This window comes from Coptis chinensis, chromosome 7, assembly GCF_015680905.1.
Source record: "Coptis chinensis isolate HL-2020 chromosome 7, ASM1568090v1, whole genome shotgun sequence".
Classification (NCBI taxonomy): domain Eukaryota; kingdom Viridiplantae; phylum Streptophyta; class Magnoliopsida; order Ranunculales; family Ranunculaceae; genus Coptis; species Coptis chinensis.
In genome coordinates this window covers 885,236-901,498 of record NC_141462.1, presented here as the reverse complement: position 1 = coordinate 901,498, position 16,263 = coordinate 885,236, and the positions used below count along the sequence as shown (strand labels likewise).

The following is a 16,263-nucleotide window of genomic DNA, read 5'->3' as shown; positions in this document are numbered from 1 at the left end:
GCTTGTTATTGGTCAATTCTTAGTCCTTTTATTTATGGAAGGCAACCGGAAGAAGGTTGGAAGATCAAATTAAAAGGTTTTCTGACTTTTCACCTTGCTCATGTTCCGCCTCTTTAAATCTAAAATGCATTAGTCAAATGATAAATGTCTATGACTTGTCGTAACCAAAGTTAAAGCAAAAGTGATATGCGCACTATGGACAATTGATCCGAGACACTATACTGGACCTAATGATTGATTTGTAATTCTAGAGATGATGATTGAAGTTCCAAATTACTATTCATGACCTCGCAATCCGGTAAAAATAATTTCAGTACGTATATAATTCCTCGAAGAACTTGGAATAATCTCTGTATATAGTTCCACCCCTTTCAACCAAAAAACGAGCCCCTCTCTGAACAATTGCATTACTCTGTGTGACATTAGTAAAACCTAATCATATCTAGAACACCTAAGATAATTAGAAAATAAGAAATTTAGATGCACAAGAATTGTTGAAATTATTCATAAAAATCTGGACATTAGTACATAACAACACTAATGGGTCTAGAGATTTGCACTAGCACATTCAATTTTGATTTTTTTCATTTTGTGTGACAAATAATAATTTCAAATAAGAGTTGTGAATAATTAGTTAAAAATGAGTTTTTTTTTTTATTTGTTGATTTGTGATTGCGTGGTACTTGGGTGGGGTTGGCTCACCCTCACTCAATTTCCTGGCTCCGCCACTGGTTGTAACGTCTGCCTTTCCATCTTCAAGCGTTATAAGACCTGGCAGAGGTCTTGGTATAAGCGACCTAGTTGAGGTCTTGGTATAATCGACCTGGCTGAGGTCTTCATATGAGCGACCTGGCTGAGGTCTTGGTATGAGCGACTTGACTGAGGTCTTAGTATAATTCTGTGATGTGCTGGACACATGTATAATATGCATTGGTTGTGAATATTAGTCCCTCACATCTACTTTTGGAGAAACTTACGATTTCTTCAATTTGATACAAGCATCTTTGTATAGGGTAAGTTCGTAATTTTTACTTTTAGCTACATGCGCCCTTTTGATTGTTTATGTGACCAGACCCAATTCAGTGGCACATGGCACGTCTAGGCGAGTCTCATTTGGCTGACCCATATTACGGCGTTCGCAATTGCTTGAACTAAATTTTGCTTATGATCCATATTGCTAGAGATCAACAAGACGAATGCCATTTTAGCATTTCTACCAGCAAGCCAATTCATAGCATCACAACAACCTAACCAACTGTAGTTATGTTAGTCAACTGAGCCTGATTGGTCTCTTTTCTAACTACTTTAAGGCATGTTGTGTTATTCAGTTGTAAATGTGAAGTAGCTGTGTCTATAAATCCGAATACTTGTGATATAACGCAACAGATTGAAATAAAAAACATAATATTGAATTATTGATTGTCTCAAATTTCTAAACTGAGTTACCCTTTAAAGCTTTTCTTTCGAAACTTTTCTTTGCTATCGGGCAAGGTTTGTAGGCTTTGTGTTGGGATTTGCCAGACCCATCCCATTCAGGACTAGAAATATTGCTTTCTTTATAGGGTTAACTAGTATAACACCCCCCCCCCCCCCCTAGATGAGCCAATTAGGATTCCCCCCCCCCCCCAAACACACGGTCAACTTGGTTTGACTATTGTAGATATTAGTTATTTTAGTACTACGACCTGATGATTTGTTGGATAAGGAATAGCTGCACTCTTCTCGGGATAAGAGTTGCCTACATATCAAGTTTCTCGGGGTAAACCTGAATCAAGCCTTACGTAGTTCATCTATCTCTATTTATACTTGAACCGTTATGGATTGCAGATCCACCTTATGTGCTATCTTGATGATTCGTCATTAATGTGTTGTTACAAAGTTAATGTTTCCTTGATTGTGACGTTGATTGAGCTCAAAAATTGTGCTAGTTGATATTTTTCCATTAATGCATGGTTGTAACTGCTGATGATGACGACCTGGATGATGGGTCGTTGGTACGATCTGATGTTGTGGGACGAGCTGAAGTAAGACGTCATGCCATGTGGACACGTGCTCTGTAGTGTAGAACGGAGGGTACTTACAACTGTTAACTTTTAAGTCAAATGGCTGAAAATGACACAATTGCCCCCACCTAATTAAAATTGAACATGTTTTTTTTGAAAACAATGAGAACATTTGTGTCATTTTCAGTTTAGAACTATCCTATCCATGTTTTCAAAAAATTTGACTAGGGCTAGATATTTTAGCTTCTGGAGGATAGACAGTAAAACAAGAAAATAAATAAGATGCCATCATCACAAATGGTGTTCAAGCAATGGCAGAAAAATCTTCCTCTGTGCACCCCTCTACTAGTCTGGGAGCAACCTCGAGTCTTTTTTTATCCAAGCTGATGACTCATGCACTTGAACAGGAAGATTTCAGTGCCTTCTGAACTCTCTTGTACACCATTTTGAACTTAATGGAAGAAAAGACAGCACAGAGAAAAGCTATAACAGCAAGCTAGCATTTGTTTTCGGGTTTTCTTTTAGCATTTCTCTTTGTACTGCAGTACTGCCCCTGTTTTAGTTTAGGAGATTCAAGGGTTCGTACTTATGTTGGTTTTACAACTCATAATACCTCCAACCCATTGCATGGATATACTGAGAGACGAAGACCACAAGCGATACGACTATAAGCTGTATCGGTTATATATATGGTACTTTTTTTCTAAATTCTATGACAACAAAAGTATTATACGGAACTATACAGAATATCTCAACTACCAAAGTAAACTAAATTGTGAATTGAACAGTTCTAACAAGACATGAGAAAATTGTCAAGGCTTCATCATACGGCTTCTTCAATGGTGATATGAGAAAAATACCAATGCTTTGTCGTTCTGCTTCTATAGGTCGGATTGGTGTTTTATTTCCTCTGATCTAAGCTGCCTCAAAGCTTCTGTGTCACACTCTTCCACTGTGACTCTCTCCCACACTCTCCCACTTTTGGATCAACTCTCCCACACTCAAAGTTTCAGCTTCACACTCTCCCACTTTTGGATCAACTGCAGCCTCAGACTTCTCGGTGGCATCACCCACACAGCCTTCTGATTCCATTTTCTCCAAGTTATTTTTAGTCACTGTCTCCCCCCAGGTCAACCATGAATCACAACCATACTGAACGTCAATTATCAAACCATGCAAATAGGAGTACGTAAGGAATACATCTGACATGATAATAGAAAATTACCTTTGCTTTGTCGTATTTCTTCTTCTAGGATGCTTTGCCGCATAGCTTTTTTCGTGTCGGTATCTAACTCTCTATCCCTTGAACTATGTTTTCTCACAGTTTCTGTGTCACTATTACTGGAAGCTAAAACTGTTTCCTTTGCAGCCTCAGATTTCTCTGTGCCTCCCAAGTGTGACTAAATATACAAACCAAGAAAATGTTAAATTCAAAATTGGGAAGGTTATGTTATATAACGGGATGCAGTCAAACAGAATCAGTAAATACCAGTTTCGGACCAACTTGATCAACATCCTCTCTAGGCCTCTTACTGGCAGCTAAACCTACTTTCCTTGCGGGAGCCTCAGATTTCTCTTTGGCATCATTTCCAACAATTTCTGGCATTTGTGCCTAAAAATGCAAACCAATAAATTGTTAAATTAAGATTGGAAAGGTAAGAATATAGTACGAGAAGCATTCAAACCAAGCAGCAGCGTCAGATTTCTCTTTTTCCATCATTGCAAGCAATTGTTAAAAATGTAGAAGTAAATACCTTAATGTATGCCATCAGTAGAGAAAACAGAATTTCCCTGTAATCAGCGGCAGCCAAAGAGTTGACTTTAAGTGCCCATAGATGCATGTATCCAGAAACTTTCACGAGCCAAGCATCATTATGGTTAAACTGCAAGAGACATGAAATTAGAACAAAATGGCTACAAACCAATTTCGTAAGTTCTGTCTTACAGATATAGGTATGGAAGGAACCCACCTCTAAATCATTAGTATCATTTTTTTCCTCTTTGCAAATGTCTACTAGGAACTTCAGCCTTCTCGGATCTCCATCCTTGCCAATTTCTGGACCAGAACTATCAGTAGCGACACTTGCCAAAGTTTCCTGCTTTGAAGTGTCTACAGTTTGTACATCCTCAGAAATATCTTTCCCTTTCTCAAATTCAACCAGTTCTGCTTCCCTCTTCCGAAGAAAAATCTCAAATTGATGAAGCCCTTCTTTCCAACCATGTTTTCTTCCCTCAGTCAAATTTGTCCATTTTAACAGACTTTCTTCACTAGAAAGACATGAAAAAACCCAAGTCGTAAAAGTAACATGGCTAGGTAGTCCCCAACCTTTATGATCAATATCAACAACAGACGTTTCTGAATCGTCATTATCTTCACTTTCCTCAGGAATGGTATATAGATCTCGACTAGAACGTGAGGAGGCCTCATTGAAAAAGAGAGATAGTAAATCACCCTTCAAATCCATCCTCACATTAGTATAAGAGGCTTCGTACATGCTTGTTTTCGCCTGAAAATTCTTATTACAACTATCATTGATCTCCAGCAAAAATTTATAGATTCTTTCGAGTTGGGGAGCTCCCAGGAGGCAAATGCATAGATGAGTTTGATCCAAGCCGATCTCCTCAAGTGAACCGCGAATGAAACTGTGTAACTCGTTCATTGCGTATTTTGTCACCTTAGTCACATGTACATCCAAAAGAGCATTCTTGAACAGAAGATCCTGTAATGTAATCTGAATACATTCAAGACTTCCAGCACGCTTAGAATTACTAGATTCTGGGCAACTCTGAGAGAAGAAAGGTCCCCTATCCCAGCTCTTGGGATCACATATAATTGATTCTAAACTCTCATTGCGGCTATCCATTACCTTCGACTCAGAAGACACCCATTTCAAGTGCTCTTCAAGCCTATCACTTACAGTAGAAGCCTCTACCGGTTTCCACTTTCCTTCTGTAATCATTTTAATCCAATCGTTAGTCCAATCATCACAATTGACTGTAAGAGAAAAACCTAAGCAATGTTCAACTGATAATCCCTTAAAGTGAGTTCTCCAAACGTGTTCCAAATGCTTGTAAGAATCAGAAAATTTCTCATCACAGCAACAGCACTCCCAGAATTCCCATTTCTCATTTTCTTGAAAATATAACAAAGCTTCTGATATAACCTCATTTGCTAAATTATTGTCTAAAGAACTGAAATGAGACTTAAGATCAAGAACACTCACTTTAAGAACACTCTGTTTCTCATCAGTACTCAAAAACGCCCACCAAAGAATTACCTTTTCCTGCATACAGTGACCAATAAGTTTTTCAAATTTAGCTTTCACATCCAAAATTCTTTCTTTAGGGTCTTTTATCGATACTTTATCGTCACTTAGAAGTATATCTTCAGCAGGATCACTGGGGTTCTCAATCTTGAGACCCTTGTAACATATCTTAATTGCTTCGTCGTACGCATTTGCGTCATTAGCATGTAGGTAAACCAGACGAGCAAGAAACAAAGCAAACACAAGTGATTTAGGTGCAAGCTTAACTGATGTTTCTGATGCTTTAATAGCAAACCTGAGGAATGTATCTTGCTTGGTTGGGTCCTTTGACGAGCAAGTTTGGGCAATCCCAGCTTGAATATGGTGAAGATAAGCAGAGCTCTTGTGTTTTTGACATGAAACTGTGATGAGTTCCATGGCTTTGTTATATTCATGTTTCCTTACAGCAGCAACAGCTCGTTGTACTTCCTCCTTGATGTTCAATGATTCAATGGTGGGTTTCTTTGATGATGAAGATGAAGAAGCAGGGGTGTGTTCGGGGTGATTCTTGTTATCATCCATTAATGGAGTTGATGGTTATATCTTGATTTTGCTTGGGGAAGAAGAAATGAGGCAATGGCTAGTTTCTTGGAAAGAAACAAAAAGTTTAGTGATGAAGAAGTTTTCAAGTGAGAGAGAAGTAGTTAAGACGGTTGGGCAATTGGAGGTTTTTATAGTTGGTTAAATAAGAGACAGCTGTTTTTATTCCAACGAAAACACAACAGAATTTCTTATGACCGCTTGTTTTTACTTTAAGCCCAAGTTTTTTGTTATATTTTTTTCATAAAACTAGGTTCAAAACCCTGATTCGGGTCTTTATTAGCCTAAAACCCGTTGACTTTTTGAATTATGTCTAAAGCCCACCCGGTCTGTAAAAGTGCAAAATAAAGGTTTCGTTTTCGGTGAGTTTGTGAGAAAAAACCAACCGTACCTTTATTGTTTTTTCAAAATACCTTACATACCCTTTTATATGAAAGTTGTTACTTAATTTCTTTCTTCCTCAATTGGCAATGGTGATTTCTCATATCGTGATTTTGGACTGAAATTGAGACCATCTTTTTCTTTTTCTTCTTTGTTCTCCTTTTCTTTGGACTTTCTAGAACTGTCACCACTAAGGTACATTTATTTACATCTATACTTCTATTATTATGTTATCTAGGGCAAGCAAAAGATGGAAATTGACTACTGATAATTTAACTTATCGTCATCTCTCAGATTTGATCATTTTTTCATTGAATAATATAACCCGCACTCTTTTGAGATAATGGAATTGTTGTAATTTTTAGTTTCATTTCAATTTTGTGTTGTAGGATGGATTTTCTTGTTCTTGGAGTTATATCCTACAAAAATTTGACTCTCGTGGAGTCGTATTGGTCCGTCTTCTTCAATTATCGATGTCAAAAATGAGATTTCGATGAATTTCCCTTGCATACATACTATTGCCCCGTTGGTAGTAAGGGTGATTCCTTTTATGGCTACATTGATGAAGGATATCACGGTGATCGCTCGTTCGAGCAATGCTACTCACATTCTATCAAGCCGGTTCAATGGTTTTATGCCAAGACGATGCCCGATTCTCTTCGCGGTTTATCCGTGTAGTCCGAAGATTGGTCCCGGGTAGACCCAAGAAGAAAAAAGAATTGAAAGCACCGGTGTGATTCGTTAGTCTATGATCGGTTTTGATATTCTCGGCAAACCATATGTTTTTAGTTGTCTTAATTGAGATTTTTAAGTTTGGTCTTTTGACATTTATTAATGAGAAATTGATATTCATTGTATACTTTTATGGAATGTTGATACTCATTTGAGATTATTCGCTAGTCGGTTTGTTTTATTTTTCATTTGTTATAATGAAATTTATAGTCCAGAAAATTATTCATGTTGCGGTAATTGAATGATGCAATAATATTCATGTTGCGATCATTGCGATCGTAATTGAGAGTGCAATATTCATGTTGCAGTCGTAATTGAGAGTGCAACATTCTTGTTGCAGTTGTAATTGATAGTGCACCATTCATGTTGCAGTCTGTTGCAGTCGTAATTGAGAGTGAAACATTCATGTTGCAGTTGTAATTGAGAGTGCAACATTCATGTTCTGCATCTGTTGTAAGTCAGTGATTGAGTGCAACATTTATGTTGCAATTGTAATTGAGAGTGAAACATTCATATTGCATGCAATCGTAATCGTCGAATTTTATCGAACCCATCTCTTTTTAAAGGAGACTTCTTCATTTTACGGTGCCATGCTATGTACTGCAACTACATAGTTTGATGCTTCCTTTTAAACTTGGTGTTTTTGTCTTTGGAATCATGTACTCATAATGTAGACAAAGCTAACCCCATTTATTAGAAACTTGGAATTTATGGAGCAACTGGCTGATGAGGCATTCAACGTCTACTGATACAAATTGCAGGGATTGTAGGTCATCCTATATAGGGTCTGAACTTTACTACACATTCACTATGATGCCCACCAACACAACAAAACATTGCAACCCCTATTGGACAAGGATACCATTCATAACAACAATCACAATTCACAAGAATGAACCTAAGCACAAAATGGGATTTATGAAGTACCAAATTCTCAAGAAATGACGAAACAGAAGCCTCAGTACCACAACCTTTCATCAATTTAGGCATAAAAAAGTAACCAAACTTTACAATTATGCTAACATTTTCTTAACTGCCATCATTCCAATTCAAGATCCATAACCATCATCAATTATAACGGTTACGTAAATTTACCAATAACACCAGATTGGCATTGTAATCAAACCATCTCAGATCTGAACTAGGTAAAATGAATGAAGAAATCAACCAAAATAGAGAACACCAGAAACCCTAATTTCATTCACAAAAGATCTAACTCTAATTCATAGGTTCCAAAACAACTATATATTACATCGACACCACTAACATTGAAACATTCTAATACTAAATACTAAAGACAGAAACATTGAAACATTGAAACAAACCCTAAACAAACATCTTCAAGAACTAGTAAATTTGGTAACCGCCTTGGTGCCTTCAGAAACGGCATGCTTAGCCAATTCAATAAGAAGAACAAGACGAACAGTAGTCTGAATCTCCCGAGAAGTGATGGTGGGCTTCTTGTTGTACCTTGCAAGACTTGAAGATTCCCCGAGCCGACTTCTCAAAGATATCATTAATGAAACCCGATGAGGTATCAAACCCGATAGCACTAATAAGGAATTTTATATGCCTTCAAAACTGAACCAAACATCAATATTTGCTTTTATTGTGGTCTTAACATTCACCCTATTTTCAATAAAGACACTAAAAAGATTTGCAAACGGTGTATCCATCATTTTTTTCCTTATGCACTTCCGTTATATCATCACTCTAATCAAATCCATAATATCAATCATTGACTTTAAACTGGACCTATAATTCAACAACTCGCTTTTCACCAAATTTTCTTTACCTTTCTCCTCTATCTTTTCTTTGCCTTTCGTTTTTGGGTTTTTGCTCGTTGAGGTAGTTGCATCTTTAGTTTGTTTCGGAAGGCTCAGTTTAGATTTAGCGGCCTTCCCTTGCTGTGTAACCTGAAAGAAAACTAATGAATTAGTAGCTTGTTGCAACCAATTACGATTGCAACATGAATATTTTAGTGTGTTTTTTTACTACAACATAGATGTTTCAGTGGAAAACATGCCTCAAAACTTAAACAAACATCACCAATTTAAACCTCAAACAACACTCATGTTGCATTCGACCCAAAATACTCATGTTAAAGTGGGATTTGACACTGCAACATCCATGTTGCATTGGGATTTGATAGTGCAACATTCATATTGTAGTGGTAAGTGACATTGCAAATGAAAATCTAAGTATATTCGATGCAACACTCATGTTGTAGTGAATACATTCAACACACTTTAACCAATTTTTCATAAAATGAAAATCCTAATATATCAAAATTGTGAAACTATCAATGAAATTTGGTATCTAACATTTTTGCCATCTTGTTCTCTTTTTTTTGTAGTAGATCTTGTGTTTGCTTGCACAGTATCGTTTGAATCTTTTCTTTTTTCTTAATTAGGGTTTTTCATTTCGAAATTTGGGTTTAATTTGAGGAAACTAGGGTTTAATTTGGGTTTAATTTGGGGAAGTAGGATTTGGGTTTCAAAATTTAGCTTTAATTTGGGGAATTAGGGTTTTGAAATTTGCATATGTTGTTGACTGCAACATGAATGTTGCATATTTGTCTAGTTTGATTTTTGTTTAAGGGACAATTGTGTAATATTGCCAACAAATGGACCGGATGGGCTTTTGATATAATTAGAAAAAACTGTGTCTTTTTTCCGTAATTAAATTGAAACACTGGGCTTCAAGCCCATTCTCTGTATTTTTTTTCACTTATTTTCAATTGTCATTGTTAAGTAAATTACTTGTCAAGCAGTCAACAGAAAATATGCGCATGTAATAAGATTGCACGGTCATGATCATGCACTATTGGGGGAAAACTCTCACGTGAATTTTCAATCACACTCACATTTCATGTTAGGACTAATATGAAAATTTTAATTTATTTTATGTTGTACACATATATAGTGGCATTTGCATGTTTGTTGAACGCATGTATATTGGTGTGTGCATGTGTGGTAATAGTATTTGCATGTTTCTTACACACATGCATAATGGTATATGCATGTGTGATATACACATGTATAGTAGTGTTTGTATGTTTGTTATGCACATGTATACACAAATATAGTGTTCGCATATGTGTTATACACATACATAATAGTGTGTACATGTTGGTATACACATGCATAATGATGTGTGTATATATATTGTACACATGCATAGTGATATTTGCATGTGTATCGGACTACTATTCCAAACTTAAAAATATCATCGACGATAACAATATCGAAATCGAGATAAATCACACAATTGATTAATACAATATTCAAAGATTTGAAAAAGAAATTCAATTGTTTGTCAAACCGGTGCCAAAATCGATCCAATTATTTTTCAATTACCAATAATCTAGAATTTAAAAATGAAAAGAGTGTTTGTCATAAGAGAATAATATGTTTTCTTATAGCGTAAATCACTAATCACAACACACAAATCAACTAACTCAAATATGGAAACAACTAGATCTCAAAAAAATTTACAAATTTATAGTTGGAATTTTTTTTTTTTGCTAGATGGAGAAGCAAGAAATGGGGCTCAGCCCCTTGGTTTGAATCCGGATGAGTGTAAACCCCTTCCTATCCACCTATATCATATAACCTCCCTATTTATCGGCCCATATCACAAAAACTCCCTGCTTTCTAATATCAGCGAAATTCCAGTCCGATTTCTATTCCCTATTTTATTTTATTACCCGTTTGACCCTTTTTCCATATTCATTGTAATTTCGACCATGAAGAACCAAGAAATGGGGCTTAGCCTTTTTTTGAAGAAGAAGTGAAAAACGAGAAATCCCCACTTTCGAAGTTTCTTGAATCACATTCAGAGGCAATTGATGCATTGAAGTCTTTACTAGAACGTAAACTAGAAGACGGAGAAGACGAAGAAGCGTTGCAGATTTTGAAACGTTTGATTTCAGCTCAAGAGTTTGTGGATGAACTTGCCAAGTTACAGGTATTCATCTTCATCATATCTCGTCCTGCAAATCCTTATCCTTTTTGGATGTGACGATACTAAGTAGTTAAATTACTGGTATGTCTTGTCGTGATTTTGTTCAAGTAATTTGAAGTGGTTATCAATAAGTTTCAACCATGATTTTGAGATGTGTTGTGTTGAAGATGTGGTATGCTGGAATGCTATGATTGATGGGTATGTGAAATATAGTGAAATGGAGCTAGCTAAGTTGGTTTTTGAGAGAATGGTGTGTAGAGATGTTGTGTCTTGGAATACTATGATTAATGGATATGCATTGGTTGGGAGTATTAAGGAAGCAAAGAGGTTGTTTGATGAGATGCCTGAAAGAAATGTGGTTTATTGGAATTCTATGTTGGCAGGGTATGTTAAATGTGGTGATGTTGAGGGAGCTCATGGGATTTTTTATAAGATGCCTAGGCGAGACGTGGTGTCATGGAATGCAATGTTAGCGTGTTACGCACAGAGTGGTAAATCGAATGAGGCTATGGAATTGTTTAATGAGATGCGGGATTTGGGTGTCAAACCGACTGAGGCTACTGTCGTTAGCCTGTCATCGGCTTGTGGGCATTTAGGTGCACTAGATCAAGGAGCTAGTTTACATGCTTATATTAGTGAGCATAAGATTGGATTAACTACTATTGTGGGTACGCACTGGTAGATATGTATGCTAGATGTGGAAGCATTTCTCTAGCTACTGAAGTCTTTTACTCTATAGAACTTAAGGATGTTCTTACTTGGAACACCATCATAATCGCATGGCCATGCATGGACATGCCGCGAAGCTCTTCGACTTTTAAAGAGATGCAAGAGGGTCGGTGTATGTCCCGATGACATAACTTTTGTAGTCGTGCTTAGTGCATGTAGTCATGCAGGGATGGTGGACGAAGGCCGGAGATTTCTAGCTTGCATGAGCAATCTTTATGGTATTGACCCAAAGGTGGAGCATTATGGCTGTGTTATTGATCTCCTCTCTCGTGCTGGGCTTTTAGTGGAGGCTGTGGAGCTGATCGAGAGAATGCCCATGGAGCCAAATTCCAGTGCTTGGGGAGCATTGCTTGGAGGTTGCAGGATCCATGGGAACATCGAGGTCGGTGAACTTGTGGGAAAACACCTTGTCAACATCCAACCTCACCATAGTGGTCGGTAATAGTTTCGATCACATTACATTTCTGCCTTACTGTTTTATGACGTCATATAGAATGTAGAGTTCATGAGAATGTGACTTATTTATATTTTTTGACATTAACAGCTATACTTGCGAATTCCTCAGATGCCGACAATGTTAGTTCTGATGATATTGTCTCTTTCGAAGGGATTGAGTCTAGAGAGAAGATCTCTGAAAGTGACCAGAGTTGTGAACTGATACAGACTGCTGCTCATGTGGATACCTTTGTTAAGGAAGATATTTAGACTACAGAAACAGAAAATAACCCTGAAAGAAACAGAAAATAACCCTGAAATTCTACCTGCTGTAGAACCTGTTCAAGCTCCTCTTTCTCGTCGTTCGGCTGGCCTTGGTGGCGCTGCTCCATTGATTGCTCATTTTGATGTTATATAGACACATTTTGTAAAACTATATTTACAGTCACTGAATTTTTATATATGTTTTTTTTACATTTGAGTTCTAACTAGGTGACGCGGGTTATGGAAATATGAATTTACATATGCAAATATGAAGTTACATATGTGCACACAAATTTACATATGCAAATATGAAATTTCATAGACATTTTTTCTAACATCTGACAGGTGACACAGGTTATGTAAATATGAATCTTCATATGTAAATATAAATTTACATAGGATGATGTCAGCCCGGTTTGTCCTTAAATCGAAATTATAAGTAAAGATTGATGACGTCAGCCCGGTTTTTACAAGGGTATTTTGGTCTGTTTTGGCTTTAATGTTATGTTTTAAATAATAAGGAGGTTTTATGCATGTGTTCGGTTAGAGGGGGTTTTTATGCTGGTTATGTATCAACCAGGGAGATTAAACCCAAAATCTGGATGGAGAAGAAAATAAATGTTTTATCATATCTTAAATCATTAATCACAAGTTCACAACACACAAATCAACTAGCTTAAAGATGGAAACAATTATATCTCAAAAGTATTTTACAAATTTATAGTTTGAGTTTTTTTTGCTAGATGGAGAAAAATGTCATAATTAGTATTAATAAAAAATAACTTGCTTACGTCTCGAAAATGTCCCAAAAATGTCTTTGTAGCGAAATTATTAGGTAGTCCATTTTTGTTCTAAAACCGAAATTATTGGTCAATTTATGTATTTGGGCCTAAATTTGTGTATAGGGATTTGGCGGTTTTTCTGTTTTGGGCTTTTTTGTGGACTTAATTTTTTTTTTTTTTTTTAAAAACAAAAACAGAACCGGCACTATTAAGCCTGAAGGGCGCTTTTTTATACCCGCTCATACCTATAAAATTTTTCTTGATTAATTGGCGCTTATGCACCGATTATTGTAAGATACTAAGATCAGTTGGAAACATGTAAGGTTACTTGGTAAGGGCGAAAAACGAGTATGGTAAGTTGTCGGTACCATAAGCTGTCGACATGGGAATTGGGATCTATTATCAATTTCAAGGATCTTTTAATATCTGAATCTTTAGTCGATTTTCATCACCCCGGTCTTCGGAGATATTCAAACGCGATACCATGTGCTCTAATTCTTGAACAGTGTAACTGATGTAGCTGCAATCCCAGATTAGCCTATGTCTTTAGATGCGTGTCGTCCAGAAGATCTCTTGGAAGAATGACGCCGTTTTGCACACACATACATACTAATGCGTGTCGTCAAATAATTTAACAAGCATATAAAGACTTGGTTGTGAAAGTAGATGTGTTATTACTATTACAAAGTAGATGTGAAAGTAGATGTGTCACTTATTTTCAATTGTCATTGTTAAGTAAATTACTTGTCAAGCAGTCAACAGAAAATATGCGCATGTAATAAGATTGCACGGTCATGATCATGCACTATTGGACTGCATATTGGGGAAAACTCTCACGTGACTTTTCAATCACACTTACATTTTATGTTAGGACTAATATGAAAATTTTAATTTATTTTATATTGTACACATACATAGTGGCATTTGCATGTTTGTTTAAAGCATGCATATTCGTGTGTGCATGTGTGGTAATAGTGTTTGGATGTTTCTTACACACATACATAATGGTGTATGCACATGCATAGTAGTGTTTACATGTTTGTTATGCACATGTATACACATATATAATGTTCGCATATGTGTTATACACATACATTATAGCGTATACATGTTGATATACACATGCATAATGATGTGTGTATATATGTTGTACATATGCATAGTGGTATTTGCATGTGTATCGGACTACTATTCCAAACTTAAAAATATCATCGACGATAACAATATCAAAATCGAGATAAATCACACAATTGATTAATACAATATTCGAAGATTTGAAAAAGAAATTCAATTGCTTGTCGAACCGGTGCCAAAATCGACCCAATTATTTTTCAATTACCAATAATCTAGAATTTAAAAATGAAAAGAGTGTTTATCATAAGAGAATAATATGTTTTCTTATAGCGTAAATCACTAATCACAGCACACAAATCAACTAACTTAAATATGGAAACAACTAGATCTCAAAAAAATTTACAAATTTATAGTTGGAATTTTTTTTTTGGCTAGATGGAGAAGAAAATAAATGTTTTATCATATCTTAAATCATTAATCACAAGTTCACAACACACAGATCAATTAGCTTAAAGATGAAAACAATTATATCTCAAAAGTATTTTACAAATTTATAGTTTGAGTTTTTTTTGCTAGATGGAGAAAAAAATCATAATTGGTATTAATAAAAAATAACTTGCTTATGTCTCGAAAATGTCTATAGCAAAATTATTAGTTAGTCCATTTTTGTTCTAAAACCGAAATTATGTATTTGGGCCTAAATTTGTGTATAGGGATTTGGTGGTTTTTCTGTTTTGGGCTTTTTTGTGGACTTAAATTAAAAAAAAAAAAAAAAAAAAAAAAAAAACCGCACTATGAAGCCCTCGAAGGGCTTTTTATACCCGCTCATACCTATAAATTTTTTCTTGATTAATTGGCGCTTATGCAACGATTATTGTAAGATCTGTTGGAAACATGTAAGGTTACTTCGTGAGGGAGAAAAACGAGTATGGTCAGTTGTCAGTCCCATAAGCTGTCGACATGGGAATTGGCAGTGGCGGAGCCAGAAATTTGTTCCAGGGTGAGCCAGTGAGCACTAAACGTTTTCAACTCAAGTCAACTACTTGTGTGTACACAACTACAGGAGCTTAGTTTGTTTTATTTTAGTTAAACATTATTCATCAATATATATAAATATTTTACGTAAACAAACACTTTTTAATTTATTTTGTCAATATTTGAAAATAAAAAAATTATGTTAATATATTTAGGTAAGGGGAGGGATAGACTCACTCCCATTAGAGCCACCAGCTCCCGAGCCACTCCCAAAATGTACAAGGCCATATCCCATCCTACCAGTTAAATTAAGAGCTCATATTTTGTAGATATGATCTTCCCACCATGAATAACATGCCCACTAAATTTTGGCTTATTCAAATATATCTAACTTATCAAATGTTATTATGAAATCGGAAAATTCTAGGATCAAGATAAAACGTTTAAAATTGAACACTAGTTTTCGTAAGATTAGACATATCCAAATAGGATGAAATTTTGTGGGCATGCTATCTATTGTGAGAATATCATATCCACAAAAAATAGGGTCTTAATTCAATTTGTAAGCCGATAGAGTGGCTCGGGAGTGGTTCTAATGGGAGTGGGTCTATCTCTCCCTTTTAGGTAATGGAGATTTCCTAATTCATAAGTAGTGTTAAGTTGGGTTACAACCCACAACTTATAGCAACTAGTTAATCTAGTTTAGCCTTAGTAAATTGGACTAAATAAGATTTTTAGTATTTATATTTATTAATAAGTCATATGTCTTTTGTTTTCCATCAATCATGACTTGTCACTTGTTGTAAATTCTACATGACTTCTAACAATTAAACTTAAAGAACCGTGGAATCAGATATGAGAGGCTTCTATATCATTAACCATCTTTTCAGGTACAGTATTTCTAATGTGAGTACTCTGCTGAGTCCGATGAATCCATCAGCCTAACAAAAGAAATATTACCTTTACCAAATAACCCCTCATAGTTTACTTTTTTACAACTAATTAAAGCTCTTATTCAATTCAATGGCACAAAAAGAAAATTCAAAGTATAATAGGAACAAATAATGTTATCAGTTT

General features: G+C 35.7%; 2 protein-coding genes across 4 annotated transcripts; one reads left to right on the top strand and one right to left on the bottom strand.

Moving 5' to 3' along the window:
* Positions 1-2,663: 2,663 nt before the first annotated feature.
* Positions 2,664-5,830, bottom strand: LOC147484997 (uncharacterized). The gene is made up of 5 exons (XM_086571105.1): positions 3,974-5,830; positions 3,758-3,886; positions 3,493-3,615; positions 3,229-3,403; positions 2,664-3,118 (listed from the first exon to the last, which is right to left on the bottom strand). The coding sequence occupies exons 1-5, from the start codon at positions 5,828-5,830 to the stop codon at positions 2,943-2,945; spliced, it is 2,460 nt and encodes an 819-aa protein (XP_086427231.1). The 3' UTR covers positions 2,664-2,942.
* A 5,974-nt stretch (positions 5,831-11,804) lies between these two features.
* On the top strand, positions 11,805-12,381 carry LOC147484996 (pentatricopeptide repeat-containing protein At5g48910-like). Of its 3 annotated transcripts, none has more exons than XR_015202559.1 (2): positions 11,805-12,094; positions 12,201-12,381. XR_015202559.1 is itself a non-coding variant. In XM_086573327.1 (2 exons), the coding sequence occupies exons 1-2, from the start codon at positions 11,826-11,828 to the stop codon at positions 12,359-12,361; spliced, it is 405 nt and encodes a 134-aa protein (XP_086429453.1). In that variant the 5' UTR covers positions 11,805-11,825; the 3' UTR covers positions 12,362-12,381. The 3 variants fall into 3 exon arrangements, 2 of the variants coding, with proteins under 2 accessions (XP_086429453.1, XP_086429452.1); XM_086573327.1 differs by having other exon boundaries at positions 11,805-12,090; positions 12,222-12,381; XM_086573326.1 differs by having other exon boundaries at positions 11,805-12,090.
* The last annotated feature ends 3,882 nt before the right edge of the window (positions 12,382-16,263 follow it).